Source organism: Rhopilema esculentum, chromosome 17 (assembly GCF_057945365.1).
Source record: "Rhopilema esculentum isolate cy_ngs chromosome 17, ASM5794536v1, whole genome shotgun sequence".
NCBI classification, from domain to species: domain Eukaryota; kingdom Metazoa; phylum Cnidaria; class Scyphozoa; order Rhizostomeae; family Rhizostomatidae; genus Rhopilema; species Rhopilema esculentum.
The window spans coordinates 498,967-516,107 of NC_142831.1; the positions used below are offsets into that span (position 1 = coordinate 498,967).

General features: G+C 37.9%; 1 protein-coding gene across 2 annotated transcripts; it reads left to right on the forward strand.

Annotated features, from left to right (window-relative positions):
* Positions 1-1,038: 1,038 nt before the first annotated feature.
* On the forward strand, positions 1,039-16,911 carry LOC135696532 (uncharacterized). Of its 2 annotated transcripts, none has more exons than XM_065215953.2 (6): positions 1,039-1,160; positions 3,509-3,821; positions 7,441-7,528; positions 9,230-9,352; positions 11,060-11,482; positions 15,405-16,911. In XM_065215953.2, the coding sequence occupies exons 1-6, from the start codon at positions 1,147-1,149 to the stop codon at positions 15,809-15,811; spliced, it is 1,368 nt and encodes a 455-aa protein (XP_065072025.2). In that variant the 5' UTR covers positions 1,039-1,146; the 3' UTR covers positions 15,812-16,911. The 2 variants fall into 2 exon arrangements, with proteins under 2 accessions (XP_065072025.2, XP_088969639.1); XM_089113513.1 differs by having other exon boundaries at positions 11,060-11,417; positions 15,405-15,546.
* The last annotated feature ends 230 nt before the right edge of the window (positions 16,912-17,141 follow it).

Genomic DNA, 17,141 nt, shown 5'->3' on the forward strand with positions numbered 1-17,141 from the left:
CTGCTTTTAGAAACACCAAAAAACAAGCCCACAACAAGATTACCAAAAGGTGGTGGCGATGGCAAATTGGCCTTGGGCATTGAGGTTTAGGGGGTCCTCGAGGTTTCCAGTTTGTGAAAGCAATTAGTAAGGCATAACAAAATTGTGCAAATTTTTAAACGATTGCAAGAAAATGATTGCAAAAAATATTCTGAAAAAAATTATAGATAATCTAAAAAATGGCATTGCCGCCAAAACTTTTCTGCTTGCTCCTGACTTCTATTAACGATCCCCAAATGCCTTTCTTGAAATGCCATATGAAAATGTAAGCTCATTAACAGGTACCGGGGTGGGGGAGGGGGCGGTAGGTTTTTTCTACAAAACAGATCATGCAATCATGTTAAAGATCATCTTAATCATGCAAGGCTAATGACGTCTCTTCTAGCTAACAAGCGGCGGTGTACCATAAGGCTCATGTATTTAACCACTCCTTTATTAAAGCTACCTCCCCCAAATGACTTTTATAACTAAATTAAACCAATTAAGAAAACTTACTTTTGGCTTTTAGCATGTCCAGCCCCTCCAAATTCCCCCTCCCCAATCCGTAATGTGATATGCATGCCCTGCTAGTGGTATGCCGCGAAAATTTGGCAACATAGTTTTCTTTCCAATTTGTCGCTACTTTCAAATGCGGTAGATAGTTCAACGTTTTTATAAATCTAAAGTGTAAGTCTCGAAATTACCGTAGTTGGCGACCGAAACATTTCGGAACATAATTATGTATTGGAATAAACGCTGTTTTAGAGAATATCTTGTTATACGAATATGGATGTAGCTATGTTTTTTGCTATTGATTCTAGTCGATGATTCTTCTACTGTATGACGCACGATATCGCAAACAAGCACAAAATCCTCGTAATATCCGCTTGCGATTAATTAAAATTCTTATTTATTTTACTCTAACGCGAGCGAAACGAAAGTTGCAGGTGTTCTCTTTCTTCAGGCAATGCATCATGGGAAGTTTTCTTTCAGTTTATTTGGTTGTTTCTACTACATTGTGACATATTTATTAAAATTTATGTAAACAGGTGGCTGTTTATAAAAGAGGAATTCTCACACATCGCATTAACAGTCTTGCTCAGTGAACGAAGTCGAACAGCCAAAGCTATGTATTTGCAATTGTAAGTAGATCTATATTGATTACATTAATGTCTCTAATGCAGAAGTATTATTGAGTAGAAAAATTCAAAGCATACACTGCTTTTTTATAAGAATATTGTTTATATGAAATTTCATGTTCGAGATCATCGAATATGCCTTCCTATGTCATTTTTTTTATTTCCCTCTTCAAACAATGTTGTCATCTAACAAAGTTGTACTTTTGTGACGAACTTTTTATAACGATTTGACTTTTTTGTCCTTTTGTGACAAACTTTTATGTCCTGCTTCGAAACCAGAATTTTTTTGGGAGGGGAGCTAGTCTGTTAATAACAAGAAAAAGAAAATTCAGCTGGCATCAAAGATTCATTTTTGCCCGTCTTTTGCCAATGTTTTATTCAGATACTTGTGAAACTTTTTAATCAACGTTGTTTTGGAATATGCTACTAGAGAAAAGGTTTTTCTCAATAGGGTGGCTAGGACATAATGCAATAGCAATGTATTTGAAATTCTTTTTAGCAAAATTTGTGAGCGTTGAACAACTTGTTCGGTGCTGTTCAGTCGTCTTGCTCTGCCTTGTTCAGTGTCGTTTAGTTATGGCCAATCTTGTTAGGTCTTGTTAAGTCTTGTTGAGTCGCTTCAAGTGTTTTTTTCAGTCTTATTGTTATGATAGTATTATCCAATCTTGTTAAGCCAAGTTATGCCATGTATAGTCTTGTTCCGTCTATGTTAGTCTTTTTCAGTCCCTGTAAGTTAAGTTTGTTAAGTCTTGTTGAGTCTTTATCATTTTTGGTTAGTCTTGTGAGGCTTGTTCAATCTCATCTTTTTTAGTCTCGTTCAGTAAATGTTGAAATCGATCGAAACTATTTTGTGAACTTTCACAGCTTTTCCATTCTTAGTTTTGCTAAGTGTGGCTGAATGGGTTTTGTTACACCCTTCAAATAGTTTAAGCAAGAACAAGTGCATTTCGCCTGAGACCATTTTTCTTAGAATAATGGAGTTATTGGATAATTGTGAAATGAAAGGGTTTAGACTAAGTTTATGTTTCTTTCCGAAATAAAGATAGAGTTATTTATCCGCTTGATCACACCGTTTTTAACCAAAGTCCAAGATACCTTTACCAGGCGCCAGGGCTCCTTATCAGTGTTTGCAAACTTTTACTCTTCTTCTTTGCTTCAGTGAGATTAATTTTCCATCTCTATTTTTGCTTGCGATTCTGAAAATGATTCTTATGGTACTCTTTCTTCTGAATGAACTCAACCTTTCAAACAAACAACTTACTTCATAAAACCGTATTTTCATCCTTTGCAAAAAGCCGTTTTACACTAAATAATTAATCAAATAAGCAAAAAGTTAATGCTTCTTTTGTTGCAGTTGTTCGTTTTTATATCAAAACTTTTATATTATTCTGCTGCAAAGATAAATATTCTGACACAATAATCGCCTGGAATCCTGTTGGTCAAAATTAGCGAAAATTTAATTTCAAACCCTGTCTGTTTGTAAAGTAAACATTGTGTGCCGACTAAATTTGCCCCAAAAGCAATTCGAGCAATGAAGTACGGGTGAAACTTGCCAGTTTGGCAAACATCTCAGCCATAACCGTTTTCTATTCATGAAATGAACCGATGATACGTGTGTTTTATAACTGAACCAAACAGAATATACAGCGTTGCCATAATGCTTAGCTTTACAAAAAAGGTAGTACTGCAGAAATCGGAGCAATAATTAAAAATCAAATATTGCACTGCTGTGTGAAAACTTCGTAAAAATGTCTACATTCTCAATTATCCATCTTGGTTGAAATATGAAATACTAGTGGCAAAGACAGACATCACTATTAAAATCTGGGTTATATTTTCGGACTTGACTCAAGATCCTGCAAATTTCTTTTTGATGATATGCATGGTACACGTAAAATCAATTATTCAAATTTTGATAAAACTTTTAACGAATTCAGGCTGACCCTTAAGAAGCTATAAGAGAGGCCAAAGTCTCAGAGAGTATGTATTTCGAAGCAGAAAAAGAAGATTAAAGCAAATAAATTGGATAATATTGATGAAATATGCACTTTCGATAGGACTGGTAAAAAAGAAAGTATCAAATAAAAATGTAGCATCAAATAAAAATGTAGTATCAAATAATGTCAAAGCCAGTGTCGCTCTTTTCTAGCTCAAATAATAATCTCTTTTACATACAAAATTCAAGGACTAATAAAAGGCGAAGTTCTGTGTTTTTGGTTTCTGTTGTTGAATATTGCGAAATTTGCGCATACAGCAAACATATAGTACCTCATAGCCCTAATTCGATGCTTCCTGGAAGGGTAGGCCTGTTTTCAAGAAAAAAGCTAATTATACAAAACATTTCATTTCAGTTTGCTGTTTATTGCCAATGCCTTTCTGCCAAATGGAGAAATACTTCGTTTACCATGCAAAACGTTTGCAAACTTTTCTGTTGTGCTTCATGGTCACTCACTCAATGCTATATATCGCACTTTGGAAAACTTGGACGAAAAGATGTGTAAGGCTGAATGTATCATAGAAGGTCAATGCAAGTCTATAAACATAAACAAGGATATGGAGATTTGCCAGTTGAATGACAAGTCGGCACAAAATCCCAATGATCGTGTCAAAACTGATGCAAAAAGCGGTTGGACATACTTTTCTACTCGATACGATGAAAAGCATGTAAGTTTATTTTTTTCTCTCTTTTATTGCCGCACCAAAATTGATAAATGTCACGTATGTTAACCACAGATTTCGAGTTTTGAAAAATACAATACAAACAAGAATGCCAACAGGTGCTAGAGATGAGGATAATCGATGAAAACATTGAAAACATTACCAATTGGATAACATCATCAGAACATCATAAGAACATCAATAGAATATTATTTTCAAATTGAGCACACTCCCGAAAACCGAAACGAGGAAATTGCTTTAATTCAAGAACATGACGTTAACTCACGGCTAAACTCTATATGAATTTCTCTGCAAAGTTGGGCTTATTCTAAATGAGAAAGGCCAATAAAGCATTATAACCAATTTTGAATCATATAATTTCGAAATTCGTATCCTCTTCATAATTTTTCTGCGGGTCACGCGGATCAAACAATTTTAAGAATCCTTTGGCCCAGACCAAATTTGTCCATGGGCGAACAAGTTTGCTAACGTTGCTAACGCAAAAGTTTTTCAATATGCAGCTTCAATTAATCACAGCATTTTACATTTTGAAGCAAGAAACCAGGATGCGTCAAACCAAGCAAATGTTTTATTAATAGATTCGTTGATTGCGGTGTGCCAGGAACTATGTGGTATAAACATAACTACGATTGATTGCTTTTTCAGTGGTGGACCTCTAGCAGGTTGAAATGACCTACTAACATAGTAACCGTGACTTGCTGCTAACACACTCAGTGGCGGCTCCAGCCTGGGATAAGTGGGGAACAAAAGGTGTGTCAGGGACCACGCCCTTTTGGACCACGCCCTTTCCCCTGTTTGAAACTGTTGTCTCCCTAAAAATGTAATTTATATGTGACGATCTAGATAACGTACATACCCCCCCTCAAGTTTTCTCATCAGGTTTGCAAGAATCTCCAGGACCAACTTTCTGAAAAAGTGGGGGGGGACTAGTCCCCCCCCCCGTTCCCTCCCGTGGCTCCGCCACTGGTCACACTATGAGATAATCATTAAACCATGTCAGATGACAAAATTATCTCAAATTAACTCACATTAACTTAATTCAAAGTGGAAACCAAGCTTTAGCTAATTATCAATTTAACTCAGAATTATCTCACGTTAACCAATAGTGGAAAACAGACACAAGAAAATTCATAAACCAGCCACTGAAATTTTCATGTCGAGGTTAGATGTTTTCTTCTCTAAGCTTCTTTAAACTGGATAAAGTCCATCAAGTGCCGACGGTATTGGAAAAGCCAAAATAGATTGGCTGCCCGCTGGGGGGATAGCTAAGATGGTGGGGGGCTTCCCTGTCGAAATTTTAATTGAATTGCGAGGACTTTTTGGCTGGGTGACGCGGCTAAGTAATTCTGATTCATGAGGGGCGATTCACTCTTGCATATAGCGTACGAGGTTTTGCCTAAAACAAAAGGATTTCTGGGGAATTTTTATACAAAATAATAGGATTTTCACAAATGGTGTACGAGATTTCCTGAGAGTGATTTGCCCCTCGCTGATTCCACTGCGTATATCACTTTGTGTTCGCATGCGAAATCAGAGATGGGACCCTTTGCGATTCACAATATTATATTCGAGAATGGTAGTAGTTGCAGTCATGTTGAATGCGAGAGTAGATACGGAGCTCTCATTTGATTCTTTACCGATTATGACGAATATGGCGGGTTCTGTCAATTTATAATATACCGACCGGTTGGGGGGGGGGGTACTCCTATTAAAGTCTGACAGGGGAGTCTGGTCGGTTTGAGGGTCTAACCAAATGTCCCAATTTTGATAATAGCATTACGATCTGGGGGTATTTGAAGTAGTTGTTACCTCGTAGGGGGCACGTCTACATGACTGCTGAGTTAAGATTGCGATCTGTTTCAAAAAGTATCTATCTTTACTAGCCTGTCCTCCAGACCCCTATCTTGAAAGTTAGGGGTCTAGAACACAGACTAATCTTTCCCGGATCAACGCGGTCAATATAGAAGGCATTTGTCATACCCGTATTCTTATATTTTATACCCTGTAGAGTGTCAGACAAAAAAGCTTTCAGTATCTTGTAAAATGGTTGTTTTTTCAAAGCCATTTTTGAATTTGTCAAAAAAACACAAAGCGATAACAAATAATTTTGATTCTTTTGTTACTGTTTGGGGATTATTGTGAAAAAACTACAATTCGAGGGTAAATTTTAACAATTTAGCGTTGGCCCTTTTTTACCTTGACTGGACCCCCCATTAAGCCTTAATTGGAGGGGGGGAAGGTATTTTCAGGATGATGTGCTTAAAAGCAAGAAAACGTGTTTTTTCTCTGAAAAGTTTGAAAACCACACAATTGTTGTACACCAAATCAAACGATGTTAATTTTTGAACTTTGACATTTTGAACTCGAACCTTTGTAGGCTATAATTTAAATATTTAGCAAACACTTTATTTCCGGATAACTTTGCTGTTAATTATCGATGTTTCTTTTAGTTTAAGGTTTTACGTGTTTCAGCTGATTGGTTATTATCAATAGTTGTAAAATGCTTGTATCTATAAATACGCTGTAGTAATTTTAAAAGGGAGGCTTTTTGGGAGAAGCATCTTGCTGTTTGTTCAAAGTGCTGACGAAAGAAGTCGTTGTCTCTCTGCTCCTCTCTGCCACAAGTCGAGTTGAAAAGGGCCGTGAGTTATTTTCTATATACTTAGTTGCACTGTAGTTGAAGTGTAGTATAACACAATTTCAGAAACTATTCTTTGCAAAAATCTTCTTCATATAGCTTAATGGATTATCATCACCTGCTTCTCCTAATCAATTATTATGTAACAGATCTTGTTCGGGAGATGAATCATGCCCGTCTTCAAGACATGCACTAGTCCCCGTTTCAGGGTCATTGCACATGCGAATTATCACTTGAAGCCCTGGCGGAAGTTGTGTGGTTCTAGACCAGGGACAGCCTGTGCGAATGCTGTTATTAATGCGCATGTGCTATGACCTACCCTGGGTGCCAGAGCCTCAGAGAGTCAAAGGATGAAGAACGGGGGAAAGGAAATGCGAAGGAGCTATGACCCTGTGACACTAATTGGTTTAAGACGGTAATGTTTCGAAACAAAGGACTGAAGGTTCCGTCTCCCGAACAAAATCAGCTTTTAAGTCCGTATCAATTGTGATTAAGCAACGTTACCCGCCTCTAACCAGTTATAGTCTATACTAGTCAATGATATATAAGCGACGAAGTCGCTGGATGTCTAACTCTATTGTTATTGAGTGAGTTAAAATCACTAATGCGGTAAAATGGTGCCCTTATCAACCCTACGGTAAAAAAATATTTTAAAAATCTCAAAACTCGTGTACAAACAAAAATTATGGCCTAAAACCATCTAAATGCACACGGTAAGTTAGACAAGTATAACTAACCTTTCAAAACTATGCTAATTTTCGATAATCTTGGTTTTTCTTCGTCTAACTTGCAATGTCCCGTACTGTGCCCTGATGAGGAATCGTCTTTTTGCCTTATTACCGCTTGAGTGATTTTGCCTCACTAGCTCAATGGGCAATTATGCCCAGTAAGACATCTAGCGCTTTCGGCGCTTCTATATCATTCATACCAGAAATTAAGAAACCTTACAGATTAGCCATATTTCAGGTTGGTGAGCTTTGTAGAGCAACTGATCCTTGCATAGCAGGAGAGCAATGCTTCGACACATGCACGTGCCCTGGATATCAATGCATTGGTAAATACCATCCAAATATTTTACAGCACATTCAAGCATATTTATTGCCTCGGCATTCTTCTAAATGCACCCTCTAAGGTAAAACTGCACCCTTTCTCAAAAACAACCTCACAAAACATTCAGGGCATTTATTGAGGATTTGTCAGTAGTTGGGCATTTCTCAAAAGGGGCCATGCTCACGACAACCAATTGAACGGTGCTTCAATTTGTAATATGCTTCCGTTTTCTCTAAAAAAATCAATGTGTTGTTGTGACAGCTAAATTGGATGTTGCACACATATTTTCGAAGACAACTATTTGGTTAAGATTTTCTATTATCAAGGACATTAGCTGAGGGATGAAGTAAACAATTGAGCTTGGAATGAAGAATTTAAATTTTGGTGTTTGCATTTTATCACATTTAGGAAAATATTACTATAGCGAAGACACATATAGGAAAATATTGTGGAACCTTTGTTTATGAAGTTTTCAGTGAAGTATCTGGATGTCTATAAGAAATTTCTAGCAAAGATTCCAGAAATGTTAAAAATGACTGTTTCTGGAAAGCCAGAAAGCCATGGTCCCAAAAAGTTGCCCCCACTCTCTTTGCTCATTTTATATAGCAACTAAGTATTCAAAGGGCAATATTGGGTTATGCAGTTGAAAAAGAAGGGCAACGTCGTAATCTGCAAAGGGGCATTTTGCCTCTAGTTTTTGAAAGTGGGGGGGGCACATTCCTCCTGTGCCCCTCAGTCTCTACATCTATGAAGCAGGATGACTTAGCCTTTCAGGAATTAGCCAAAATTGACAAATCCATTGTAAAAAAACAATAGGAAAAAGGTCGGATTTAAGCAACAATGATTGGAGGGGTGTTAGACATTAATTTTTGTGCCCCACCCTTAAGGTCACTGGTAAATGATGGAAACGCTATTTTTAAGATTTTGCTTTTAACTGTGGCGTAGCCAGGTTTGGAAGACTGTTAGGCCAAAGAGGAAAATATTTTTGCTGATCACACCTCTTCACAATTTGGGAAAACACCCATTTGGTAAATGTGTTTGAAAAAGCCATGGCATTTTTACGTGGCAATTTCCCTTTATTCAACGTCATAGGTTGCTGACCATATTCTAGAACCGTCTATATCCTGAATTGTGTAAGGCGAGGAATCTCTACTTGTAATAAGTTATTTTCCAAAGTTGTACTCTAATATCTAAAAAAATTAACAGTATTCAATAGTTTTAAATCAAATCAGTTTTCCTTAGAGCAGAGTCCACGACAAGCATTTCAGAATTCATTTTTGTTAAGGATTGGACTGCCTTAGTATTTTTGCTTCTATTTTATCATGATATGCAGATTTAACACAACTACGAGGAAAGTCTGTTATTTGATGACACAGAGTTTAGTTGAGAAAATGTATTGCAGAGGTATGTGTCAGCAACTAAAGAATTTCAGGTAATTATTTTTCAATCAGGTAAATTTGTAGTTTACAACCACCCCCCCCCCCCAACAACGCTTGCCTCGCCACAGCCCTGTTAACGAGGCATGCAAACGAAAACAATTGAAACGTTCATTTTATATATATATATTATAGAGAAAGTGCTATGCCCCTCCCCCTCTTCATTTTTTGACTCTACACTACTGCATGCAGCCCAATGTTCTCTTACTTTATACCTCCCATTAAAAATACAGATCTAGATATCCTTGAAACGTGTTTTTTCCCACCAGATTTCGATGAATGCAGTACAGGTGTCCACAACTGTAACTCTAATGCAAGCTGTATCAACGCATATGGCTCATTTTCCTGTCAATGCAATCCTGGTTTCGTTGGCAATGGCACAATGTGTACAGGTAAACCAGAATTACGGTTACTCTATCTTTCGTACTTTTTCAAGTATAATATTTTGTGTAACAGTAAAACTTGAATGGGGTATTGTGGCCTAGATTGTTGCTACCTCTAACCGGACAACGATTTCGGAATGTCCGAATAGAGGACAAATTTGACCATGAAAAAAGCAAAATCCAACTCTGAATTATCGACAGAAGCTGGGAATAGACAGGAGACCAGACAGAAGGTATTTACAGATATTTCTTTAGCACGTTGACTTTTTTATAATCGGGCTGATAACATTTTTCAGTAATTGACAGCTCGAAGTAATTGAACCTTGGGAGCTGAGAATCAAGTTTAATGACATAGGATGACCCACTTGTTTGGGCCGAGGGGGAAGATTGTTTTTGTAATCATAACTTCTGAATAGCTCAAAGCGCATCTCCCAGACCAAGTTTAACAAAATACTATACCATTCAGGATAAATCAATCGACGTTTCTCTGAAGAACATAGATTATTGTTTCTGGGAGAAATTGAGGAGGGGAAAAGTTATGCTTAAACTCTAGTGACAGACGTTAGGGAAAGAGGGAAAATGTGTACTCTATTCGAGATTCGAGAGTAAGCGATTTTTTCCTGAAACCATATCGGATTCGAAAAAATAAGGATGTATCTAAGAGCATAATCGGGCTCAAAACGAAAAATTTCTTAAAAAAAATCGAGGCTGGGCAAAATTGATTACATTCTAATAACAAAGAGTGTAGTCTATATTAAATGCAAAAGTACTTCTTTATTGACTTGGTACTTTTACGCAATTTAATTGTATTTCTTGTCCTCTTTATCTTTTGGTCTTGTTTTCTAGCTACAGCTACTATCATGCCACTAAATGTGCAGTTAAAACTAAGAAGCTAGTATGGAGGTCTCTTGGTACCGAAATTCGACTAATAGAGGTTCAAAAATTAGGTACATTAGGACCTAGATTTTGAGTTAGGATTTTTATAAAAAGGCGTGTAAGGAAAATTTATGTAATGTCAAGATTTATGATTTATTACTTGCATGTTTTTTTGAGATTTATTCAAGGGGCGACCGTTGGATAAGATATTTAGGGCTAGTCCCCCACGTGGGCATCATCGCCGACTCGACATAACTCTGCAAACATAAATAACAGCCATCAACAATAGTCAACTTACGCTTGACACCATGACATCTGCTGAGGTTTGCTGCAATAACGCAGAAAAACTTAGTTTGGTTCTAACCCAGCTACCAGGGATTCCTTTCATTAAAAGAAAATAACGATAATTTTACCAAAAAAGTCGTTTTGCTTCAGATTTTTGGGGGATCCAGTCCCCCACGTCCCCCCGACATTTACGCATATGAAATCAGCTTATCTCTTTCTCTATGTCAAAGTTCTCTATAGGTCAATACATCTTTCAGAGTATTATTATCTTTGCACCTCCAAGCTAGTCTTGGACATCCCTGGGTCTCCTGCTATAATTTTCTGTTATACCATCTCAAGAATATCATCTAACAAAAAGCTAATCGTCTGATTCATGAGCAGTGGGGTCGTGATCGGTCTTCCCCGTGTTAGATAGGCCAGTCAAGAAAAATTTCCAATATTTCCAAAAATTTCAGTTAAAGCAATAAGATTCCGCTAGAGGTACGAGATTTTCATGACTATTTGCAGCGTATGTTCGTATTATTCATACTAATGATGATTTTTCGTTACCAACAGAGAATATCGCTTATAAGAAGCCGTCCTCGCATTCATCTGATCATGATTATGGTGGAATTACATATTTTGCCAGCTTTGGAAATGACGGTGACAGAACTGGTGACTATCAGCGATGCAGTATCACAAAAGCTGACAAAGTACCCTGGTGGCAAGTGGACCTTACAAGGCAAGCTGCTGTTAAAAGTGTCCAAATAAAGAATGGCGCAACTTTTGGTCAAGAAAAAATCAATCCATTCGATGTCAGTGTTGGGGATGATAGTTCAAATGGTGGACGAAACAATGCGCTTTGTGTGAAAGATGGAAGGTTGGCAATCGGTGAATTGAAAAAGTTCGATTGTCCAAGGCTTTTGATTGGTCGGTATGTGACTGTGTTCTTGAACAGGCAAGAATATCTTCAAGTATGTGAGCTTGAGGTTTATGAAGGTATGAAAATACTGCTCATCATCAAGCAAAATTAACGTGATTAAATGTAGTGCAATATATTTTGACTTCTGATGATTATTGCTTCGGAATCTTGTTGTCGTCAATATTCGGTTAAAGGAGGTTTTAGCTAGGCAGATTTTGAATCCAAGAAAACTTTTCAAAGTGCACACATCTTTAGTCATTTAGTTATGATTTCTTAAAAACTTAAATCCTATTTGGAATCGAGCAATGTAGCATACAGGAAGCTGAAGGCCTGGAGTATCCTTTGTCATTAAATTAGCATGAATTATCATATTTAGCATAATTCATAAGAAACATTATCAACAATTATCGCAGTTTATATACCGTCATGGTAGGCCTTATTTTCTTTGTACCTCAAGCCCCCAAAAAGCTTTTACCGGGCCTATGTAAGGGGAGCTAAAGCCGAAGTTTGCATACAACATATCCTAACAATAACTCAAAAATCTGCTGTCTGCATTTAACGAAGCATAACTCTGCTACCTCAGTGGCTTAAATGTTTTTATCAAAAGACATCATATGACAGATTTCAGCTAAACATCAACCTTACAATCAGCCGCAGCCACATTCTATCGATAGCCAAGATAAATGGGGCCTAGGGGTTGTGAATCGCCCAAATATTTTGAAAAGGTTTTACAATTCTTCAAAAGGTAACTCCAACAACCTCAACATTCTAAGTCATTGTGACTGGCGTGAGTCATATTATCCGTGAATAAACTGAAAAGAACAATATCACTTGCTAAAGATCTCTTCGGCTATTCTATTTCACAGGGATTCTAATAGAATAATAGATATTCTAATCAACAAGAAGCTATTGTTTAATGAACTTTTACAAGATGATCACAGGGATCTACTGAACATAAACTTTTTGGGGAAATTGATCAGTGCATCGTTCTTACGAGTGTACGCTGACGCGACTAGTTGAAATAAAAAGAAGGTAATATCATCTCTCTCTCTCTCTCTCTCTCTCTCTCTCTCTCTCTCTCTCTCTCTCTCTCTTTTCTCTCTCTCTCTCTCTCTCTCTCTCTCTCTCTCTCTCTCTCTCTCTCTCTCTCTCTCTCTCTCTCTCTCTCTCTCTCTCCTCTCTCTCTCTCTCTCTCTCTCTCTCTCTCTCTCTCTCTCTCTGTCTCTGACTCTGACTCTATCTATCTCTCTCTCTCTCTCTCTCTCTCTCTCCCTCCTCTCTCTCTCTCTCTCTCTCTCTTTCCCTCCTCTCTCTCAATCTTTCTCCACTTCCTTTTTCTTTTGGCCACATCCTTGAATCTGAGCATAGATCTTCATTGATTCAGATTGCCATTATAGAGTTGTGAGTATAACAATTGGCGATCACGTTCCATCCTGTGAACATGGCCGAGCCAATTCAAGCTTTTCTGAATGCGGATATCAGCCATTGGCGGCAAGTTACCACGTGATAGGATTTCTTCATTTGTGATCGTGTCGTACCACCTGATGCTCATGATGTCTCTGCAAATGGTCAAACCGTTGCACACTTGACTCGACTACTAAATCACCGGAAGCAATGAGCAGTGAAGAAGATTTTAGCAGCTTTTGGGCATTGATAATGAAAATGAAGTCTGAGTGCAATATTAATCCTCCAGCACTCTCCCAGCAGATAGCTTGTTTTGAGATTGAAACTGTACAGCCGGTTCTTCTCAACAATGCAGCACAAAAAGATCTACAAAGAGGCTTCGGATTCAAGGACTCAAATAGGTCCAACCAAGAGGTTGCGTAAAAAATATGTCGAGCTCAAAAATCTACTCATCCATCAAGAAGGTGTGCATCCTACAAGGATGATTCTGACATACAATCACTGTAATCACAGTTACTAATTCATGCAAAAAGACTGATCACCAATGAAGCAACATCAATGAATAAAATTTAAAAAACTTCAAGAAGACGTTAAAAAGAAGAGAATGCTGTGTTCTGAACTCCTTACCAGATTGGCTTTCCTTCTAGTGGTGCCTGCAACGAAGGCAGTTTCAGAGAGAAGTTGCTCTGGTTTTAATAGGCTGGAAACGTATCCACCGCTATCCTGGATACAGTAGCGGCGCTGCAACTGGGGCAGAGCCTGGTGTCTGGCACCGCAACTGCCTGGGTACCAGAGCCTCATGAACCCGACGATAAAGTATTGTAGATGGCTGCGACAGCTAAGAATGAGTGGATGCAGAAAATGGGAAGGAAAGAGGCTCTGGACTGATCTGATAAGATTCCTTGTCTTGCTAGGTAAACCAAAACGAGATTAGTCATCTTCGAACCAAAGTATCTATTTGCAATCCTCGTCAAGAAATTTGCTGTGACTAGTTTCTAGCTGTTTTTCTGAGACTAAATAATGGAGACTGTGTTACCGAGGCTGGAAAACCATGGAACATGCAGGAAAAATCACCTAATGACTTCAGATAAAAACAAAGAAAATTAAGGATAATGTATGCTTGATTGCTGTTGCAAATGAACTTGTTCTTTGAACAAAGACTGGGTTCTCTTTGGCAGTCGTTTTGCTATAAAATGTTTCAGCCATGAGCTGAAAGGGGTCACAAAAGCCAAGCCTAAATATTATCTCTGTACTAAAGATGCTACTTTTAATTTTGTGTTTACTATTGCCTTTCTTAGGCGTATCTCCATGTCAGATTCTTAGGCGGTAGTAAAGTACACACATTTCCTTATTTGAAAGTCCTTTTAAGAAATTACATTATTTGCAACTTTTTAGGAAGCATACGACACATTTGCTTTTGTAAGGTGGCACCGATAGGAGGGTTCAGCCGGGGCAGTGCCCCGAGGTCCGGGACCAAAGAGGGCCCATGCTCAAAATCAATGCTATTTTTTAGGATAATGCAAAGTTCCAATTAGGCTTTTTCCGTAAGGGCCCCAAAAGGTCTGAAATTAAATATTAAAGTGTTTGCAATTTATTCTGTGATTTTTAGTTTAAAACATTTTTTCGACGATCTGAGCTCAGACTAGTGGGTTCGTTGAAATAACAAGGAATGATGGCTTACTGGATGACGCGGCTGTTCTGTGTATTGAAAATGATGTTGCTAAAAGAACAGACCTTAGTGATGTTATCGACGCTTCTGCCTTTGAAAATCTCGTAAAGTGTTACCGTGAAGGCTTTGAAAAATAATGGGTAGCAATTTGTCGTGAAGAGAAGGGGTCAAAAATTGATTAATTTTGAATTGCCACGATACCAGTTTTTTGTCTTAATTTGTAACACCGCATTCATACCTCTTTTGTTTTGATAGAGAACGATCTAGAAAAGATAAACATTTGAACCATGCTACAAAGCAATGAGGGAAAAACAAGGCGTGGTTCTTAAAAAGTTTCTCCTTCTGGTTCTCGCCCAGGCATTCGCTTCGTGGCCCGTCCCGCCTAGCAGTGCCCCTGGGTTATACTCTCGGGCTTCAAGCTTTGACTTTCGACTTTCGATTTTCGACTTTCGACTTTCGATTTTCGACTTTCGACTTTTGACTTTCGACTTTCGACTTTCGACTTTCGACTTTCGACTTTCGAATTTCGACTTTCGACTTTCGACTTTCGACTCTCGACTTTCGACTTTCGACTTTCGACTTTCGACTTTCGACTTTCGACTTTCGACTTTCGAGCAATTTAGATACAGGTCGTCGTCATTTAAGATTGATTGTCGGCCAGGCATCGTTCTTATTTACCTTTGACGTACAACATGACGTACAACACGTACTCATTACTCGACCCACAACACCCACAACTCCATTGGTTATCGTTTTTATTTACCTATATATGATATGATAAGAAATTAAAAAGCCTCATTTAGAATTTCAGTTTTTGTCATATTTAAGAAGGCGGGGAGAGCCCTTTCTTCACCCCTCACAAAGTCTGAAACTTTTCTTTTAATTTTGAGCAGCCGAAATTGATGTCTTAATTGACAATTTTTCAGATCCTGCATTTAAGAAACCAACTGAACAATCGACGACTGCTTACGGCATGATTAGTAGCAATGCAGTTGATGGCGTGAACACAACATGTACCCATACAGCAGAAAATACTGCCAACGCCTGGTGGATGGTTGATTTGCAAAGTGATGTTCATGTCTTCAGTGTAACTATCACAAACAGAAACGACCAAACATACGGAGATTTTACATACAGGCTGGGAAATTTCGATATCCGGGTTGGCAACACACGTGCTTACAATGCCAACCCGCCTTGTATTTCGAACGCTGGTTTTCCATCTAATGGCACAAAGAGGATTCAGTGCACACATTCTCGGCGCGGGAGATACATCTTTGTTCAGCAAAATCTTCTTAATGAGCCCTTAACAATTTGTGAGATTTCCGTAAATTGACCAGAAATCGACCATAGTTCATTGAAGACGTGATTACAAAGGTTCTCCATCGAGGACTTACAGTAATACCTTTTCCTTCATGGGCATTCGCTATTCCTTATTTTCATTTTGTTTGCATTTTTAATATACTTAAGACTTACAAAGGCTCATTATTGCCTCCTTGGCATGTCGATTTTCTCAATCCAACTGAACTTTACATTGATGTTGATTTATCTCCCTGTCTTGGAGACTTGGTGGTGGCTCTAGACAAATTGGCACTTTTTATGGTAGTTTTCCGCCATTATCTGGGATACCAAAACATTAATATCACACTTCAGCAAATGAGTGAAGGGCCTACAGCCCCAAAGCCTCCTTGCTCCAGCGTGCCTGCGTTAATAGTATTTTAACTCTAGATTTTCTCTATTTGAATCAAATTAACTATTTCAAAACAGTTGAGCGTTGATTGAGATGATGTGCAGCTTTCATATCTTTGGCTGAGATCAAAACTCCACCATCTTAGGAATTCATGATACCTCTCTGACCTACTTCAAAGTGGATCTCTGCTATTCGAATTTGCTTAGCTTTAATTTGTTCGCAATTGAAAATTTTATTGAGCATCATTCTGTAGTTTTAAAGTTTAAATGCACGTGTATCTATGCACATCTGCATTAATAAAATCACAGGTTGTTGTTTTTATCTGTAAATACACATTTGCAGGCAGCAATGTTTTATGAATCAATGCAAGTATGTAAATGTATAATCAAATATGATATAAGATGTTGTTCCAGTAGCAGTGTCGAAATTGAAATGAACACATTAACTGAGTTGAAAGGAAGTCCAATACTATTATGATAATTTTTAACTATACATTATGAAATTATTCATAATTTTGATTCGGATCTTAGTAGCCAGTTAATCCTGTTGTAATAAAAGGTAATTTGACAAAAGCTAGTAGTTATAACGTTGACACTTTTGTGTTGATTGCATTAGTAAATGTAAAATGTGTCCTTGCAGTCTTTTCTGCATTTCATCTTCTGCTTCTTTTCTTGTAAGTTTATCTTAGCAATGAATTCGGAGATTTTAACTGCTTTGAAATTGATGCAAATGCACGCAACCAAGACACAACCGAATTTCAAATCTGGGGGGTTGCCTCTGTTGTTGCTTGTTTGATCGGATACACTTCATGATCATCATCATCACGTACCATCTTCTATCAGAAGGTGGTCTACCATGACCCTTCAACTATCCCAAAATCTGAGTTTTGGTTTGTTGTCATGGTCGTAGATACACTTCATGATCATCATCATCACGTACCATCTTCTATCAGAAGGTGGTCTACCATGACCCTCCA